The 21125-nt window shown below is 38.3% G+C and overlaps 1 protein-coding gene and 2 long non-coding RNA genes across 12 annotated transcripts; 2 read left to right on the top strand and 1 right to left on the bottom strand.

Moving 5' to 3' along the window:
* Positions 1 to 612: 612 nt before the first annotated feature.
* On the bottom strand, positions 613 to 21089 carry LOC143466011 (uncharacterized). Its single transcript, XR_013118681.1, has 2 exons — positions 20888 to 21089; positions 613 to 1111 (listed from the first exon to the last, which is right to left on the bottom strand). It is a non-coding gene; the product is annotated as an uncharacterized LOC143466011 (long non-coding RNA).
* On the top strand, positions 1706 to 2989 carry LOC143466010 (uncharacterized). 2 transcript variants are annotated; one of them, XM_076964588.1, is made up of 4 exons: positions 1706 to 1920; positions 2042 to 2103; positions 2246 to 2447; positions 2662 to 2989. In XM_076964588.1, the coding sequence occupies exons 1-4, from the start codon at positions 1818 to 1820 to the stop codon at positions 2718 to 2720; spliced, it is 426 nt and encodes a 141-aa protein (XP_076820703.1). In that variant the 5' UTR covers positions 1706 to 1817; the 3' UTR covers positions 2721 to 2989. The 2 variants fall into 2 exon arrangements, with proteins under 2 accessions (XP_076820703.1, XP_076820702.1); XM_076964587.1 differs by having other exon boundaries at positions 1707 to 1920; positions 2027 to 2103.
* LOC143465796 (uncharacterized) lies at positions 11813 to 18552 on the top strand. 9 transcript variants are annotated; one of them, XR_013118658.1, is made up of 8 exons: positions 11816 to 12068; positions 14140 to 14320; positions 14388 to 14449; positions 14931 to 14993; positions 15423 to 15447; positions 15674 to 15730; positions 16020 to 16049; positions 17496 to 18552. It is a non-coding gene; the product is annotated as an uncharacterized LOC143465796 (long non-coding RNA). The 9 variants fall into 9 exon arrangements; XR_013118659.1 differs by having other exon boundaries at positions 14931 to 15130; XR_013118663.1 differs by lacking the exon at positions 15674 to 15730 and having other exon boundaries at positions 11813 to 12068.
* Positions 21090 to 21125: the final 36 nt, after the last annotated feature.

Below are 21125 nucleotides of genomic sequence, written 5' to 3'. Positions count from 1 at the left end.
TTGATATGATTGTGAGTCATGAATGAAATATAAGGTAAAAAAAAGTATCACAAATCTTCTCCAAGTAGAGGTGGCGTAACGAACCACAGAATGAGTTTGCGAATTGTACCGTAAATTAACGATATCGGTCGCATGAGTACTGTACATTTTGTAATGTCAGCGAATCAATGATTTTCTCCAAAGTAGCCTATTCCTTTCACGCGGTAAGATAATTGTTTTGGAAGGTCTGGGAATCGTAGATTTTTGCCCCACGAAAAAAGCAACATAAACTATAACTTTTACAGTTTGAAGGCTCCCGAGACAGCTCATAGGTATTTTAAAGACATGGTTAAAAAACTTTGTTGTACTCAATGAAATACAACCTCGGTTTTAGACTGATCTGTGTAATTAGGAACGGTAATCGGCATAACTAAAATGTCTTCAAATAATTACCACCTGAAAATAACTGTCAAGTAGCCTAGTGCCCTAGTCCTTTATGCTCACTAAACAGACTCGTAGTCAATTTTTCGAAAAGACTCGACTTGACTTGAGACTCGAGTCAGATGACTTGGTTGCGAATCTGGTTCTAAACACTGCGGAAACTTCAGGCAAAGCTGTGAAAAACAATACAAGTTAGATACATATTATGTTTTAAATTTAAAGCAAATCTTTGTAAAATAGTGAGAGAATATAATTTTTCCTACCAATAAAGAATAAAATAAAAATCCAATATTGTTCCGTGACAGAAAACGATAAAAAACCGATGTTTACAAGACAAACAAAAAACAAGCACTGTTGTGGAGTTTTAAGCTCGCAGATTAGGGAAATCCCCATTTAAATAACCGACATTGACAAAGTGCAAAAAACTGATTTAAAAAGACAGGGTGTCCAAGCTGTGGGCACATTTTCGTCGACCAGGAGCCAAGGGAAGAGCTCTTAGGTATGCAGGAAAGGCGATAAATTCACGATAAATCTGTAAAATATAAGATATCAATGTTTACAATCTAATGCAACGGCGATTATTATGCTCTTTCGGTGAAGCTTGTTTCAGAAGTTGAAGGTATAACGTAGCTTTCAAGTGCCAAAATGGATTCTTTCGATTGCTTCCATGTTTTGAGCATCTGACATGTATCTTCAAAAAACAAATTATAAAGTATTAAGATCGGAAAGGAACGGTATGAAACTCAACAAACGGGGAAGATGGTTGGTTTACTGTGTGATGTGCATTACAGTAAATAAGATAAAGCGTTGATTAAAAGATTTTTCTAAAGTTTTAAACAGCCCTATATACAAACAAATGAAACAAAGGTTTTCTATGGTAAAGATTTTTACAATCTGCAACTAGGAAAAGTGGTCGTACGAATTATAAAGCATTTGGGGCGAGGTGCAAAACAACATTTTCCTCACGTACTCATTTGCTTGCAATCCAAACAGACTGAGTGTTGGACACAAAACCTTTTGTTAGATTCGTCTCAGTTGGATAAAATAACCAAAAAGCTATTGAGCCGATGTATAGAATCGCCAAAAGGCCGCGGGAAAATCAAAATAATTTTAAATAAACTACTTTAAATATTTAACAACAACACATTTGAGAAATAAAAATAACATAAACTATTAAAAAAAGTTTGTCATAATAAATGTTTAATATATAAATTAAATAAATGTCTAGTGGCTTCAATTAGTTTGCCACACGACACTTATAGTAATAATGTTTTCAAAAATTTTACCTAAAAGTTTATTTTACTTTTTCAGGCAAAATTGTAGATTAAAATCTAGTTAAACTACTTTGTTTTTGGACTGTTTGTGTCTCAATTGAAATACTTCACATTTTCAACAAAATGCAAATTCACGTCATCAAGTGTCTTGCCTTCCTGTTGTTATTTTGTCAAATTTCCACCCTGACAATTGAAGGCACTCCGAGGCTGGTTGAAAGCAGTCAAGGTATTGTTAAAGCAAAGTGGAGCTTAAACGTAGCCTATACTGTAAGTAAGGTAACGAGGTCATGCAATTTCGAATTTCACAATGCGTGTGTTTATACTAAAAACAGACCAACAAATTCTAGAAGTTGCCGGGAAAATCAGGCAAGAAGAAACGGAACGAGAATTTGGTAAACAAAACGATACGGTAAGTCATTACGACTTGTAGCGAACAATGACTTGTATGCTGCAAAGCATTTCTCATTACACGTGGACACAACGAGAACTTTACATCTGTGGCAAACTGTACCCTGAATCGTTATACAAATAAATTTAACTTCCTACCGCAGGCCTCCATCTGTAAACAAGATGAGCAACAAGGTGTCATAAAAACGATTTTGTGTCATGCTGCTGAACTACTGGATCGTGGAAAAATACCGATGCAGGAACGCCATAGAAGCAAGCGGGGAACGAGCAGAGGCAGACGTTTAAAGGAGATGTGTGTGAAGTATTACTGTCAAGTCTTCGCGTGCTTCCACCTCCCCCGACGATGTAATAAAGATTTAATTGTTAAACTATATTTTAGATGCTTGGAAAATTTAATCTTGTTCACATCTTATAATAAAATTCAATTTACTTCAATATTATTTACATTGACCAAATAAAGACAACTACTAAGAACAGCGACAGCTATACACCTAACCTAACCAGCTTAGAAGTTGACCATAAATGCAGGAAAATAAACAATTTTCCTTCAATAAACTAGACCGACGAACCTGTCAATATTGCCATAACCGAGTGTGTGGAACAGTGATTTTGAAATGAACAAGAACGACTCGCCTACTTACGACATGAAGATCCTGGATGAACATGAAAAATGTTATGGACTATTTAGTTATTTATCATGATATTTTTTTTATAATTTCAAATTTAACGCCTTTCTCTGTCGTATAATAATAATCGTTCTCTTCATTATTGTGTTTTTGGTCAATTAACGGATGTACATGCCTTGTTCAAGTTGTACGCTTAATTGATCTGTCCTTATTTGTGCCTTTTCTCTTCTTCGATCATTTGCATAATAAAACACGGCCAGAGTAAAATGTGCTTGAAGACCTTTTCTAATGCAAAATCCTGTGAGGTAATTAACTAATTACAGTATCTTAGCCCCGCAACCGGGACAACTCAAAACACGGAGTAATAATGCAAATTAAACAGCACTGCAATAGTAACTGTCTGCTGTAACAGTACTGTTTCCTAATTAAACAATTTCTTCTCGATAGTAATTCTCCTTGGTCCCATGCAAAGTTTCGAAACCGTTATAACAAGAAAATAGCGCACTTTAGGGAACAAATCGCTAGCTGTACTTTTTCAAATCGCATTTACGAACAAGTCAAACGGTGTTCGCAGCAAAATGATCTTGCCCTGATCCTGCAGAGAAAACCAAATGATATAAGGCTCAGTATGTTATGCTACGACAAGAAAGATTTGCTGCCTTTGCGTGTAAAGTTGAAGCAAATGAACAGAAGCGGCTTGCGCGAGTTACACCGAAAACTAAGAGACAACCCATTCGAAGCAAGAGTTTATATAAGATGTCGTGTAGAAAACTGGTGAAAACGGAGGGACATAGATCACGAAAATCATGACTGCATTGTCAAATATGACATGGCAACGTGCTTTCACGCTTTGCGTGCCGGAATGCTTTTCAACCGAACATCTCGATGACAACGACCACTGTTGTCGGCAGACGAATGACGACACGAACGCTGATCACGCTTCGCGGCCATAAAGGCATCATGACATTTGTCCGTGCTTCGAAGGGGGGTTCGTACTTAACTTAATCTATTTAATTTTAGTAGGAGCAAGGCAAAATTTAACGTGATTGCAACACCATTGAATAAATTCGTTAGCAACCGCGTTCATATTGCAAGATAATATTGCCGACTACTTTGCACGGTGTGCGCGGCAAGTAGCAAGTGCAAATATTAAAACACTTAGTAAAATTTTGCAAAGGTAAACCCTTTTTTTAGTTGCTGATAGTGCACGTGATTTTAGACCAACCTGCAAGAAAGCAACTAAAGTAGACGATAAGCTGCGTGCAGCGAAAAATCAACATTCTTCAGCATTTAAAATATCTGAAGCTGATTACTGATTTTACCGGATAAATGCTGAACAAAAGCAAGTAATGAAATTGAAAATAAGGCAACCGACTTTGGCACAGCTACATAATGATGTTGGAGTAAAGCGACCTATATATAACTCATATTTAAAACTATAACATTGCATGGTCACGTGCCTCTGTGTAGGGCAATGCAAGTTTCTCTTAAAAAAAGAAGTCCCTTAATGCAAAGTGTTTACTTCCCAAGACAAAGCCACGAGGTGCAACATATTTAAAAGAACTATGTCATGCTCTACGCAACACATTCTTATAGGGAATGCAGCAACGTCCAAAGCAAAGCTTGACCTGCATTAGGTGAAGTTTAAGCACTAAACGACATAGAAATAACAGCTATGCAGGTTACTTAAGATCAAAGAAGAAACTTACAAACAAAATGTGTGTTGGGGAGGTTCAAGATTCCGGTGAATGTAAGTTTTCTTCAAACGTAAAACACGTCATTTAAACATTGTCTATCAACCACAAAGATATTTTGTGATATTAAAACTATATTGGAAATATTCTGAGCACACAAAAAACCTTTGATCTTTATTTACACGATTTAATGTCGGTTTTAACGTTGACAGCACTTTGTAATTTAAATTTTATTGTTCGTACAAACAGTTAACAATTCAAATAAAAAATGTCGTTACCGGTTGAAGTTGGACTTCTCTTAGTGATTTGTGCCATAATAAGCGCCTTCCGTCTTGAAAAAGATGAGATCATTGCTGGCACTGTGCCACACCGGGAATTTTTTACCCAAAGTTAATCCGCTTTGATAAATGTTTGAAAATGAATGCTTTGATGACCGGTTATACGCGCAGGCAACCGCATTACAAAATGGCGCATTACATGCCATAGTTATGAAAAACCGGTATAAGATATACAGTCAAATCCGGTTAATTGCATTCTGGATAATCGCATAATTCGTTTTATCGCATAAAGAGCGCAAGTCCCAAACCATATATAGTCTATCATTTGTAAAGATAATACTTCGGTTTATCGCATAGCGGTTTATTGCATAATCCGCTTAATTGAATAAAAATGAAGGTGATTTATTCGATTATTCAAAAGTTTTTAAAAGATAAAATTGAAAACAACGCGCATTGAGAGCGCACACGCAATGCGTAAGCCTTACGACTTGTACTGCGCTTTGTTACAAAACCATCAAACCAACAATGCCCAATTTAAGCATTAACACGTGGCTGTCAATACGCAGACATTAACATTCGCACTGTTTTAGTTTCATTTAAGCGTTGCGTAAAGAAAGCGTTGCGTTAAGATGATGCCGTAATATATGAAGACGTTTTACGAAACAAACAAGTTGTAAAAGACGACAACAATAAAGAAAGCTCTGGTGACGCAAACGAAAGCTCTGGTGACGCTGTGACAACACCGAAAAATAAAGAAGTACTGCATGCACTTCATACAATTCGCCGACGACTACACAGTTTGAAGGGGCGGACATGGCCACATTTGTTCGTTTAAACACACAAATGCAAGAAAGCATGTTTTCATGTTTTGCGTGCTTGAATGAATGGATGATCGCAATACACAACAAACGTTAGTGTTTTGCGTGTTGACGTCTTTACACGTGACCAGCTTCGCACGTCAAGTAAGACAATAAGTGGAATTTGCACTTTCGCATAAACGCATAATTCGTTTAATCGCATAAAAAGGCTTGGCAAATTGACTATGCAATTAACCGGATTCGACTGTATTTCAAAAAGAAAACAGCTTTTGGTAAATTCAATATTAACGATTCGAATGTTTTTAAACAGAACGTGAAGCGTGGCGTGGGTAATAGCAATTGCCACTATCAAACGTAGCATTTACATAAATGGTGTTTAAGCAAATCGCAAACCACGTTTATAGTTCAGGAGTAATTTTTGCACAAGTGGTTCCAGTCACGTGATTATTTTTACGCAGAATCAAGGACAACAGGAGACCACGTGATGTTCATTCCTCAGATAACCAAAAGTCAGACAACGATAACAACGGATTTCACGATACGGCATTGGTGCAAGTGCATGGCATTTTAAAAGCATTACAGTACATAGGGCTTCAAGTATAGAAACTATACTACATATAACTTTTTAAAATTAAGATCACCACGCTAGTCAGTTATGAACGTAGCCTACAATATAGTAACGTGGTGCACTTTTTTATCAATAGTTGTTAAATATTATTGGTACACGAGCTTTCGTAGCTTTAGAAAACTTTTTCGTCAAGTTAAATTACTGATTTACCAGCTCGTCTAAAAGGGTACACCTCGTTCATTGTTGTTTTATAGTGTATTTATAACCTAGGTTAAAATGGTTTACTGTTTACGTTAGGGAACGCGTTAATATCAAAATACAACGAACCTGGGCAGAACTGACTTACAAATTACATAAATACAAACCGATTATGTCTTACTGTGGTTTCAGAATGCAGAAAAGTCATGTACCGTGAACCAAACAAACAACCAAAAACAGCGGGGATTAAACTGAAAGTCTACTGCCGTACATGTGTGACGTCTACACGTGCGATACCTTACATAAGAATGCGGTACCTTTCTGGAATCAAAGAAATCGCAAATAGAGGAAAAGACTGAAAACAAACAAAGTAAAAATCGCATTTACAGTGTAACCATCTGTTCGGTTTGAAATCAAAAACTGGCAAAAATATTCTTTTACCAACGAAGTTATTTACTGTATGAAAATGGAGTAGTTAATTGCCATTGGATATTTCAAATATAAACGTTATGGATTTCACAAAGAGAGTAAAATATTAAACTATATGTTAGAAGTGTATAAAGCAAACGTCAAAATGCTAACGTTATAATAATGCTGACGTACATAAGAACAAGAACCAATTCTATAAAATTATCTCTAAACCCGCAAATATTTGAACCGAACAATACAGAATTAATCCTATTCTAGCAATACGTGCAAGCAATAATTCCATAATTGACTATGTTTCATCCCTGGTTTTTACGATGAATGGCGAACATTTTATGTCGCATTTTTCAAATTATTCGCTTATGTTTGTTGCAGTATATATCCCTATGTGCGAGGAATGTCACAAGAACATCTGTCGTGGTATACCGACGTTTTGTAGAAAGTTGAACTTGAAAGTTGAACAGATCAAACTGGTTCAAACTACGTTAACCTAAGACACGGCTTGCATGGTGGATTTTTGTTTAACTAGAAATTAAAGTGACATTTATCGGCTGACGTCAGCTGCATTCAAGTGTTTTCAAATTGCAGAAACATGAAAGGAACGCGAAGAAGAAACCACACTGAACTAATTCGTCTACGATCATCAATTGCTTTAACTATGAAACAATGTCTTTCAGAGAGTAGTAAAAACCTTTAAAAGATCGTATGGTTTTGTACGCAGCTCCTACTATAACATTTATTGTAGTGGCGAATTTGAATATGGCCCTACGCCAAAGGTTGCTGATTTCTCTCGGACTAGGCACTTGCGCGGCTTATATTTATGTTCATGTTATTCATTCAAGTTTCGTCTACAACAGATGTATTTAATCATGCCCACACAGTAGTAAATTACAGCCCAATAAATAAATATTAGTTTATGATGTGTTGTACACCGCGATGTGTTGAAGCGAATTTGATCAAGAACTCACGCAAGATAAAACAACGCCGACAAAACCGTTCTTTAAGCATTGGTATAGAATAGAAAATTTTGTGCTTGAACTGGGGAAAGTCATTGCCACGACTTGAATTTGTTAATTAAATTCAGTGATTGCTGGTGGCTCGAGCCCCGGTAACCAAAGTAGTCCTCGAGCAATTTCCAATAAATGTGTTTTCATTTGTTTTTTTTTTACTTTAGCTCGATTTTGGCGCCTTTCATCAGGACCACTGTGTTGAAAGAAACCAATGCAGGATCACACAAACAGTATGGTCATGAGTCAACAATTGAAGAACCGATCGCCTGCACGCATATTCTGCATCAAGTCATGCGTTTAGATTAAAAACGTCCTGGCTGGTTGGAACCTTTACTGCGCTATAAGACAAAGGGACACTCGAAAATCACGTCAGCAAAATGCAATGAGAATGAGAACACAAATGCAAGGTTCCGTTTTCAAATTTATTAAGAATTGAAGTGTGTATTGGCGAAAATACCGTAGCAACGGTAAGCACGTCACCGATGAGGTTAAAGAAAAAAGAACGACCTGAAAACCGACGCTGTGGTTAGGGTTGTTTACCGGTAAACGCATGAATCCAACCAAAAATCGGTCCGATCATTATTCAGAGGTAAAAAACAAGTAGTCAGCGTGCTGTCAAATCATCGAAAACATCTGCGAGATTTCCCACCTCGCCCACAGCCAAATCCTGTACAAAACTTCATTCGTCTCATTACTCTAACCTCGACAGTTGTCGAAGGTTGCTGTGATGATCTTAAAACATTACAAGTAAAGTTCAAAGTAAGTTGATAAAATGTGTGCTATATCTGGGGCTGCTCTCGTTGAAACGACGCCCCAGACAACCCACGAACGCAGGTTGCTTGACAATTAACGTCATTACCTGTTGCAAAACGTAAAGTAGGGTATCTAGGAGCATGTGAATTTGCATAAATAGATATCTTGTGATTTTAAGCAATATTCCTACGTTTATCCGGACTTAAGTTGTTGGAAAACTGTAATACGTGGGCAATGCAAAAAGCTTCCGAGAGCTTTAAAAACACAAATTTTTCAACAGAACTAAAACCAAACTACCAAAGCAGATAAAACAAACACAACTGTCAACAATTGCAATGGTGCAGATGTTTTGTGAAAACAAGATCACTGGAACCAGGCCAACATATTTAAAACGCGGCACGCAATTCTGTTGGCAATGGCGACAATCGTAAACATAATTTGCATATGCAGCTTCCAATGTGGGTCAGGACAATAGGTCTTGCGTTGGGTTGAAGTATTTTCTCAAGACAGGATTGACCCACAACATTGGTTCAATGATCGTACGACGGTAGCAACAAGGTTAAGGGGTAATTTGGAAGTCAAAAGGGACTTATGGGGCATCAAAGGTACGTTCCCGACAAGTGGATGGTTAGAAAATGAAGAAATGATTAAAGCATCTAAATTGCAAAATTAACAAACAAAAATGGAAATGATCACTACATAATTATTCACCAGGTCGTGTACAAATAATTCCCACAATGAAATCATTTCAACCAAAAATAAAAAATGAGTGATCATGGAGTTAGTAGACCAAGATCTTACGTCACTAATCGAACAAAAGCGTATGACGTATCGAAACAACAAAGACTTAGCTTTCGAAAAATAGACAACTGTTAACAAACACGATGACGTAGGCCTAAGGGGCAAAATATTATTAACTGTACGTATGTTTATTTGGCTATGCTATACACTAAAAAGTACGTCACTCAAACGTAGAAATGCGTCATTTTGAAGACACAGAGCGCGATTTTCGCGAACAGTGAGCCACTTGAGACGCTAGGAATTAGCATTCCTTTCCATTAGCCAATGTAGCACGTGACATGTAGAAAGAATCGACTCAAAAATGACCAGATTCAATCATTGCGGTCAAAATCATTTCATGGCGTCGTCCAGCGGATATCGTTGTTTTACAAAAATCTCGTTTGCGGGCGCTATTGCACAACTAATTAGGTTATTGTCTTCTTTTAAGGGTGCAAGCTTTGAACTAACAGCGCAACATTCTACATCGCAGTAAAACATATGCAACATAAACAAAGAGATGTGTAACTCGTGGTACTTAAAAAGAATGATCCAGCCAACATATCTCAAGTAATTCATATAGCACTTTGTCAAAAGATACTGTCGCGCAACAGAGTCTTTAATTAATTGAGCAAATGACGTTCTGTTTCTTGGAAACAACCACAAGACAGCGTCTGTCGCCAATGACGGTCGCAAACGTCGGCATAAATTAGATTCCTGTCATACATTAGGTCAATCAATTGTGGATTAAACAGAAATATTTGAAAATCACTTAGTCATTAGATCAACAAGAGTCTTATAAGGTTTAATTAAGCACAGACGTCACATCCGTATACAGATTTGGAGAGTTGTGCAACTTTTAAAATTCACATACATTTCCACAATACAAGCGTAAAATGAAAGCGCATGTGTTACAAAAGATTACCAGTTGCTAAAAAAAACAAACTAATTTACAACCGAAACCCTGTACGCTCGGCACTACCCACAGGTGTCCGGTCCAACTTGGAAAAACAAAGATGAAGCAAAGAACAAGGAAGATAAAACAACACCGTCACTGTTCTACCCTAATTACGAGACTCAGATGAGAAGATAAGTGGCGACACGAACATGTAGTTTTCATTACAAAATGAAGCACTGTAGGCAAAGGTTGTACTTCTGATGCGAAACATGGAATATTAGACACACAAAACTGCAACACACCTGCATGTAAAATGCAGCCCGTCGTCAAGCGCTCCATAAAAGGCACTAGAAGCTTGTTGAGTGTCCAAAACTCTGCATTCGATGGCTGTTGAAAACACAAACAATATTCATCTGCACCTGCGATTTCTCAGTGCACCGAACATCGAAGAAAAATGTTTTCATTGCGACAACGACTGTTTTTACAATGGTAATCTGAGAGCATAGACTGTGCATTGACACAAGTTACTGAGAATCACAAATCCGGTAAAGTTTGAAACTCAAATCAAATAGAATCCTACTGCAATGAAGGCAACAAGCGCCGCCGAAACATGCAAAAAAATAAACGGAAACGTAAACTCGACAGTGTATCATTTAAAAATAAGCTGCATATGTACACTGCACAAGTGGATAACTTTGGTTGCGTTAAGCAGACTTGGCATACTTGTTGCAAGGAAACCCGCAGATGCTAATTCATCAAAAAGGAAAACGAAGATAAGTAGGCTACTATATTATCCCGGTACTAAGGATGTGACACTAAAACGCTCGTTTTTCATGAGAAATGATCCTTCTGTTTCGTCATTTTATTACAATCGTTTGAAGCGATTCCCACAAAATAACCTAATTGCCCTTTCCGAAAACTGGGATGTTGTTCTAAAATGCTGATTAATGACCAATTTAATTAATAAGGGACAGCACATTTCTGTTCTTTCTGCAAATTTCCAACATATTTTAAAAACGATACTTGTATGAGACAGAACGGGAGTGTAGTGTTTAAACAATATAAGGAAATATACAAATGATACATAAAAACAACGCTTTCTTGCATTCTCATTCAAACGGAGCTTCTGTGGCTATAGATATCACATTGCTACTTTTGCATCTGTTCCTTTACCCATACCGCCATACGGTTTCTTATCGGAATTTGAAAGTCGGTCCTGGAAAAATTTGTACCACATAAAAGCCTGTCTGGTAGCTCCATGGGGAATAAGCTTTATCTGTGACTGGAAATTGCTGAAGAAAGCCTACTGTTTTGCTAGTTTAGCTGATGCACAAATGTGGGTGACAATCATCTTGTAACGCATTTAAACAATCTGAAATGAATGGAAAAATGACAGCAGAGTTATCGATATTACGAGTGAGCAGTTATCACATTCAACTTTGGATACTGCATGCGTCAATTTTTAAAAATGTACCAAACGAGCCCCTGGACCACTTGTGAGTGGAAATGAAACAAAATGTGAATAATTACCAATCTTCATAACTCCGACACGTGCACACCACTCATCAATGCATGACGTCACTACAAGAGGCTGCATTCCGGTGACATAAATTCGTGGAACAACCGAAGGGGGCCTCAGTCTACGCGAAACGTGTTGTGGGCACGAAAAGTATAGAACAAGAAAGCGAGGGTTGTCCATAAAAGTCAATCGATGTGCAGTTTGATTTCGTCGTATCATTTATTTTTGCCATTGATTATGGGGAGCGAAAAGTATGGTGCTAGCCATGTTGTACCAAAACGTAACAAGACATCGGCACAAACGAACAAATAACAATCAACGAACGGGAAAACTGCGGTAAAGCCCGGAAGCTTTGAAACGTTCAAGGAGTTAACTATACTGTGGTGCTATAACGATGAAAGGTTAGTACGGCCACCAAACCCAAAACCCATATAGCTTTGTATGTTCTACCTGTAAGGAAGAACAGTGAGAAATGAGTGCCCAAAAAGTTTACAGGGCTATTGTCATGACGTCGCAAATTGTTTCATGTTTTGTGTAAAGTGATACTTAATGGATTATACAGAAATTAAAGCAAGTGAACCTCGTCTAACCCACGTCATTATTGTTACTAGGACGATCCCATTAGCTTTGTGCTCGTAATTTTATTTCAACGACGCAAGTCACCGAAGTATAGGGAGACCGAAAAAGTGCACAAGTTGTCATTTTTGGGCCTAAAACTGTAGCGTAATTTTGCTTCAGACATTGGCAACCGATTTCAAATATCAATTCCCGATACCAGATGCTTGCGCGCTGACGAAGGCAAACAAAATCTGAAAATTGTCAAATTTCGATGTTATGATTGCTTCTTGCGTGTAGTTACACTAGTTAGCCACTGGCTCTTCGGCAGGTGAAAGCCATGAAAATTGTGTTACTGCTCAGCAATGAAATTTTATAAATTTTGGGCAAAAACGTCTCGAGCGTAACAGTTTTTGACTAAAACGCCCGAACAGGAAGCCCAAACGCCGCCTGCTGTGACCCACCCTTGCAGGAAGACAAAAGGTAACCAGATACAGAAAACAAACTCGCACGACGAAATGAAAACATGACGTGTCGTGTGGGAAGAACTTCTTCGGTGCTTTGCCAATAGATATCGTTTCCGCATGGCCAGTGAAGGGATGAGACGGATAGTGTACAATGTCCCCGTGCCCCACTTATATCAGCGATTGGGTTGGGTCTATTCTGAGATTTTTTGTGAACGATTTTTACGTTTGCTTGAATTGATCAGCTCGCTTGCTCGCTCAGACGGTTAAGTAAAACAAACGTAACATGCGCTCCCTTGAATTGCTATGTGGGTCTAGCTTTAAGAGTTACACGTTTTGTCAGCAGGAAAATTATAAGATGTGGTCGTATTAGGCATGAACAATAGGAATAACACTCGATGAAAACAAAAACCAAATTCAATTTAATGTCGCGTTATACACGTCAGGAAGTCTGTAGGTATACCTGGTTTTTCTGATCTACGACCGTGTGGACAGACTGCAGTTTTCTATCCGTCAATTTGCTTTCATTTTACAGCAATAAAATGCATGACTCGGTTGCTATACTGTGCGTGTAATGGATAAGCAAACATAACAAGCCCAATGCCTGTGGGTGACGGTGGCGATTTCACCATTCCTGTAAACGTGATATCAAAGTGGTGACGGATACGAAATGTGATTGTAAATTTTTACGCAATTTACACAAAGCGCGCACAGTTAAGTTTACAAGCGCAAATCGGTAAGTTTAATGGTAATTTTCAGAAGTTAAATGGATGTCTATGACAAAAATGTATAGACTACTTTCCACCAAAGCTTATTACTGTATTTGGGAACAACGTTTATTAGTGACGACGGGCGTGGATACCGGTCATCCTATTGAGAACAACAAGAGCCAAACCAGCAGGCTTTGGGTTGAAGTCGTGCATGCCAGTTTATTTCCAAAGGCAAAAAAGTGTCGGCAGAACACTGTTCAAAAAATTTCTGAAAGGGAGCTTTTGCGTGCGATGATGGTCATAGATTGACTCAACACAATAGCTGTAACAGAACACGGGTGAAAAGAGTTAGCACTAGACATGTGTAATTGAACCCGACGCTTCTTTCAGGTCCAATTCACTGTACCCATGCTAAGCTGACATTCTATCGCGTGTTGCGCCCACGACAGGATTTGTCAATTCGAATTGTGAAATCAGGCGCAAAGAATTGGGAACTGTCGGTTATTCAAAGTATAAATGTAAGAGTCAAGAGAACTAGCAATCATTTTATTTGCAGAAGTTTCGAGTTTACCATTTTATTAATGCACTATATTGGTCATAAATGTATATAAAACGTCTGCAAATAAAAATGACTGTTAGTTTCCTGGCTCTTCTACTTATTCTTTGAATTTTGAAAGCTCTGCTAGCTCAGTTTTTTAAGAATTAGTGTAAAAATGGTGTAAATAAAAGTTTGTTATTTGTAGATAAAGTTTCTTACAACACTGGTGACACAAGGCAACAAGTTTTTGAAAATACAGGCAAAACATTTCAGTGCTAATTTTGTGTATGTTATTTTTGGAGACGACAGTTACAATTCTCGGTGCATAGCAATATTTTCAACCTATTTAATCGAAAGCTGGAAGTTTGAATCTACTAAAAATACCGGTAAGATCTACGAAATTTGCGTTAGGAAACGTGTATTGAAAAAACAACTAACGATTTCTTCACACAGGTTGCAGAAGTGGAGACCATTGAACGGGCGGAGATATATGATGTCGTTCAAGCGATTTAACAGTAAGTGTTAATCTATGTAACGTACCCGGCAACGCACGGGCGTTAATGTTCACCTAACTTTGATGACGAAACACGGCTTCACGCATGAGCGGTGCCGACTGCGGTGAGGGCAAACCAACAGCTTGGTCTGAGTGTGACGTCAGCAAGGCTCTGCTTTAGAAACGTCCCAACGTTTTCAAAGGAAAAGATTAAGATTGCTTTTTTCCAGGGAACAAATTTAAAACATGTTAAACTCATTTCAACTCGATTTCAAACTTAGAGATTAATAGCAAAAGTATGTTAAAATATTTGCAGTCATTTTGGCAAATTCGACATATTCGCTTTCAGAAAATTTCTTCTCTGGAGTAGTTATAGCGCCAGCCTGTTATTTCCATTGAGCAGTGCCTCGCTGACGACAGAAAGGACGCATTTTCGCCAAGAAACACGTTTATCTCACTCACAGAAGCTGAGTGCGCCCATCTTACATGTTTCTATCTCACAGTATTAAGTTACCCGACGAAGAGAATGAATCCTTTGAGATAGGCACTGGACCGTGAAGCTAAACGTAAGATAGCGTGATCTCTAATGCTGTTGGTGTTAGTTGAAAAGTTAGCGGTGACGAAAAGGAAGCCGAAAATCAGTGATGACAGTTTATAGAGGGATCGCTATTTACAAAGTGACATGATCTTGACTCAATGATAGGTCTGAGAGAAGCTTGATCGACTGCATGTACTAGGCTTAGTTAATCGTAGTCAAGTAGTCGTAGTCGCTCAACTTGTGAGCGATAAACTGCATGAAGAATTTGATTTGTCATGATGATAATTCCGTTACCCGTATGTGACGTCATATATGTGATCACAACCATCGCAAAACTGAACAAACAATTTACTTTGCATGCCGGTGGCGGGCTCGGGCTTCGGTGTTAACCGCCCCTTAAAAAAGACGTTTACTCAACGCCAATTACACGACTAAACCACTCTATTGTTTTTGGCAGATCCACAATGCTACTCACTGAGCGTGTAAGTACCGTAGCTGGGGTGATGTGTCGGGGTTTGCAATTACACATAGCTTTTATTTTATATGACTGACGTAATGATGACGCAATGTATGGCTTTCTGACGACAGCATGATCGCATAAAGATTTACCTGAACGCGCAAAACGGTGCATAATATGAGCGTGATAAAACATTCAGTCGGGAAAGAAATGAAAACAGATAACATTGTGTTGACTTGGCTCAATTCTAGATATCGAACGTAACTCGAACGGGGTTTGTTCTGATGAACGGAAACAATACAAGGCAGGTATGTGGAAGGGGGCATCATTAAAGCGACCCGGTTTGATTTCCTAGAACTCGAGTTGTGATGTCACGGAACCCTCTTTGTGACGAATAATGATCACGTGTAAATTGCACTGAACCTGCTATAAAGTGGCAAGCAAGCCTTTTAAGACGTAATACCATGCAATTAAGTTTATTCAAGCTTTAGCGCTTGTTTAGCTTGCCACGAACAGAGTTTTAACGTTGAACTGTCGTTAATATTGCGTGGGGTACGATACGATTTCACCAAATTTTGTCTTCTGTTGTATGTCAAGCGACCCTTGTGCAAACAAGACTACAGTTGTGTAAGTAAAGCGGTGCTTGTGATTGGTGATATAATGCGCTGGTAGTGATGAAAACCACGTGATTCCGACTTTGTGACGGAAGAATGAACACAAATATGCCATCATCTGAACAAGCGTTATGAGCTTCAATGGTTTTGGGTTGACGTAGTGGTGCACTTCTTTGTAATGAAGCATGTAATTTATTGCGGGTTGTGGGTTAAACTTTACGATTTTCCGGAATACTTTTCGAAAGGTTACAAAAGCCAAACTATTTACGTAACGAGGAGTAAAAAATGAGTTTTAACCCAAAGAAAAAACGTATTAATGCGCAATTTAATTGGTCCGGGTGAGCCACATTGGAATGCTTCATCAACTAAGTTAGCGTCACTTTGCCTGCTAACGTACTTTGATGACGCATACTAACCTGGTCTGTGTCTGCGGAAAGTACAGTGTACGCTTTTTTGGCGTTACGATAAATTCTCACATCACCGCATCGACATTAAGTCATAGCCACTGTCACTGTTTTTGGGGATCGAAACGGTCTGCTCAATTTTCCCAACGGTCTTTCAAAATTTATACTTCTGCAACCACAGCGGAAAATTCGCGGTCTTTTAAAATGTCTTAACGGTCACCAAAGTCAAACCTTTAAAAAAACAAGTTATACCGACTGTACATATCCGTCAGCGAAACCACCGGCTATGAATCTCCGCCGACAAAACAGCGTTCAGTGCACGTTAATCAAATTCCGCCATTTGCGAAACGGCCAATTCCCAAGGATACAGTTGACTACTTTCATTTACCAAATAACAAAAACAAGCCCTGAAGCCTACATTAGGTGAACAGAAGCATCATCGTAGGTGGTAAGGTTTCATCGCTTTACGCTTCAAGTAGAATCAACATAGACTCCATCATACTGCAACATCATGGCTTGAAAAGTTTACAGCAACCACGACGATGCATGTTAAGCGCAAAACCTCGAGGGCTAAGAAAATATATCAAAAGTCACCTACAAAGACTTTCGGTTAAATGAACAAAGTTTGCTCACAAATGTCAATATTATGACGTCACATTCGAGCGCGGTTGTAAGCAGAAGTTCAGCAGGTGTTATTCAGCGGATTACTGCATATTCGGAAATGTAGGGTAGACGGAAAAACGCGTGCTCTGCTTTCCGAATCAACAGTTGCCTGCGTTCTCTCACACAAGATGTTAAGTTAAATTAGCTCAGGGGCACCACCTAAAGGCAGATGGCGCGACCAGCTACGTTGAAGGTAACCTTATCAGAATCATCACTGTAACCGAACACAATTCAACAGGTGGTGGTGGTGAAATTAATCTTTCTTCAGTGTTTTTACTATCTAGCTATTTTTATCTTACGATAATAAAGGAGGTAAATTAAGTAGCTCTATAAACGAAGACAAAATGTTACGAGGTTAAAATTTCCTAATTTTTTTCATTTAATATTTGTAGGTCGTTGAAGAAAAGTATTTCTGTGGTGACAAAGTTAACTTCGCCAACATCAGCAAATTTTTTTCTCAGAAGTCGGGGCAACCACAATGACGTCATCGACAGTGCGTCACCATTGTTTGCAGTGAACGTGAGATTTTCGTCACAATTTAGAAATAAGTGACATTTTTTTCCTTTAACGAAGACTTTGTTTGTTTTTATTGCGCAATGGCATTTACGTTGAAGTCTATCAACTTCCTTCAACTTAGCAAGCTCGGCTAACTTTATTGTACATATTTTGTAATTTCAAACGCTATTTGATCACTTGGTATTTCACTACCATTGCTATGCACTCGCTATTACGTAGATGCATGCCATTCCATAGACATCTCAGAGATATTTTTAATTGAAATTGATACTGCGTTTTAAATGCTGTTGTTTGCTTTTAGCCATTTGCAATTGTAAATTCTCGTTAACTATAATTTCTGCCCAGTACCATTGACATGAAGACTAGCGTTGATGTTCGCAAACTGTGAGCGGCATGATGCTTTATTTATTGCTGTACACATGTTTCACTGGATTTGCCGTACACAGTATTTAGTCGACACCAGCAATAAGATTTAAACCCGTTGGTACGTTTTATACTAAAATTATATTACTGTGTTCACTCATAATGTAGTAGTGCCAAATTTTATCGCAATTTCAGTTTAATTGTTCTCCAGCGTCTTTCTAAACTGCGTCATCTCCCTACTCGAATCCGTTCCAATTCCTAACTAGCCACAAAGGCGTGTGCAATGACTGGTAACTGTAGGCTAGTTCGGGCTGTGGTGGTGTTTTGTGATGATTTTCACGTTTGATTGTATTAATATGTAACTTAGAGCATGTGGACCCATATTTAGATCAATCACTTCCAATCAGGCTTACGTATTTCATAGCTGTGCTTAAAACTTCTGGAACTGTGAATTACCGTGATTTACATTGTGCATTCAAACGGTCGGTACCCAAACGGGTTAAATGTGTCGTTGTCGTATTTTTCATCAAAAAAGTTCGTTATTTGCAATAAATTACGTTGATCGTACAATCGTTGCAACTTTCACTACACTGTCACCGGTTCCACACCTTCTCAAAGATGCAAAATAATGTATTTAAGGAATAATTTACATATTTCTACCAGCAACAGCAACCGAGTATCCGACAAATACCACACACCGAGTACCACAGCAAATGTGGTGCAAGGGCTTGATCACCCTGAGCTGTAAAAACGAGCAATATAATTAGCTGATTATGATTTGCGGGCGCCTTGATATCTAAAGCAATGAAAAGAGAGATGAATAAACGCTGCTTAAAACACGTCTCTAAAGGAAACACGATTTAAGAGAAAACTGTCTAAACTTCGAATAATAATACAGTATACTGTTTGCAAAGGTTTAAAGCAATAATATCAGTGGCCAACAAACCAGCTTTTATGCCGCTTGCGAACTTTTCATGGTCACCGTTGTTATATAGTGTAGCTGTATAGTAAATTTGTTTAGCATTTTGGTTAAAGTAGTTAGTTCAGGCAATCTCACATGAAAAGCGGATTTGTCTCTCAAAAACCAAAAATATTTCAAATTGATTGACGTGTATGATCAAAAGAGCGGGAAAAAACCGCGGATTAGTCAACTATATAAGCAAGTCACGTGAACGAAGATTTTACGATTGACAGAAACGCGTTGCAATGCAGGTGAAATTTAGGACAAACGAATTTTATCGTCTGATCTAAGTCGTCATAAATACAATACGAAAAATGACCAGAAGCGGTCGTTGCAACAACCCGGCAATTATCGCGGCTTTTAATTGTTTTAAGATTTATTGTTAGCCATTGAAAGCCTATTTTTGTTCTTGATTTAAGTCGAGACTTAGCGAACCACAGAAAATCGCTCCAGAGTACGGGACTACTTTTCTCATCGCAAAATGACTAAAAATATTTTAGAAGTCGTCAAGTCGATGCTCTGTATTGCATGTTGAATCCTCTCGAATTCTTCTCCATATTCGTGCACTAATCAGTCAGAGTTGCAAAACTTTTTGGGCACCAGAAGGCAAAGACTACTCATAAGAGTACACAAATAATAACTACTACAAGTATATTCCTTTTAAAACTTAGCTCACAAATCGGCCATTGCAAACTCCGGCAAAGTATGGATCATCAACTAAGTTAAAGTTTACTTAACACAAAAAATAACCACCCGGTTACTTTTCCAAAAGATCTTTTCAAATGCATCTCGGATTCCGGTATAGCCATTGATAGATATATTGTGGTTCGTTTCGTTTAAACATGGGAATATAGATGTTTCAAAAAATGCAGAACATGTAACATCCGATCGAAGGGGATTTACAGAGAAGTGATATTCTTTCCAAACAGATGAACAAAGATATCGTTTCATTTGTAAGTGTTCTGATTTGCTGTGATCACGATGATACAAACGCAACATTCTAATGCATTCCTTTTACATCGCAGTCATGTAATTAATACATCAGTGAGTTGTCATGATTATATCACTAACTAAGCTACAATATTTTGACGTAAGGCCTTGTCACATTTGCTCGCCTTCGTTGTCGTAATTATCATCGTTGCTAATATGTTACGAGCACCTGAGTTAGCGCAATGTTTCGACCCCAGCATTTAAGGCGAAAAATAAAATGAAGGTGTTTGACAACTAAATCTACATTCGATGCTTCGTCCGCCATCTTAACTTGCATCCAGCTCAGCTTCTATCGCTATTTGTGCATAAATTCCAGCAGGGTATAGACGGCAGGATGCTGTTATGCAGATGTTATTGGTGCTACACGCAGGCAAACGGAAACAGTACAGACTAACGCCGAACAGGGGTTTTGTCATGTAAAGTATAGCTTATGGTCAAGATTCAAACGAAAACATGTCAAACACCCAAGGAAAACAACAAACACGGTGTGCATAAATACAAATAAAACATTAAACACCTCGGTGTTTGCGTTTTCGCAATGCAAAAACAACAATGGGGTGTTCGTAGTAAAGACAATAGAAGAGCGCGTCTTTATCTTGGTTTTGATGCACGCGAACAATGAGCATTTTGCTGGACAAGCTCCCGCATTACGCCGGCGGCGCAAGGAATACAACCAGCAATAAAAAAGCCGAAGGGAATGTTTGCGCGGTTTCCATCTTAAAAGTACTAACGCCAGAACCATTTTCTACACAGGTTTATTTTAAACATGACAGGCAGTTGTATTCTTGCAACCATTGCATTTATTGACAAGCTTAGTAATTCGTTATCATTCGTTCTCCGTACAAGCTGCGGGAAACAACTCGCTTTTCGCTGCCGCTAGCAAGAACTACTGTAAGGTTATTGAAATATCAATGATATCCACAGGTACGTATACTTAGTGGCAGGCTTACTTACCGTATCCGGTATCGTGTCGTTTAGTTTTCGCCGGAATAAGCAGTTTTCAGCAGAGTACAGTACGCTTGGTACCGGCTTTGATGATTCGCGGTTAGATTTCAGTTTAAAAGCTATTTCCGCGTCAGATGGTTGTCCTGTATTTGTCAGAGGTACGGTGAATTTTTTTCAAAAACCATCGGCATTTTATTTACACTGCACTGCTTATCTGAGATTTTCTGAAATGAGTGCGGGAATTTTA

Source organism: Clavelina lepadiformis, chromosome 7 (assembly GCF_947623445.1).
Source record: "Clavelina lepadiformis chromosome 7, kaClaLepa1.1, whole genome shotgun sequence".
Lineage (NCBI taxonomy): Eukaryota > Metazoa > Chordata > Ascidiacea > Aplousobranchia > Clavelinidae > Clavelina > Clavelina lepadiformis.
The sequence above is the reverse complement of the archived record's forward strand: the minus strand, read 5'-3'. Positions and strand labels throughout refer to the sequence as shown.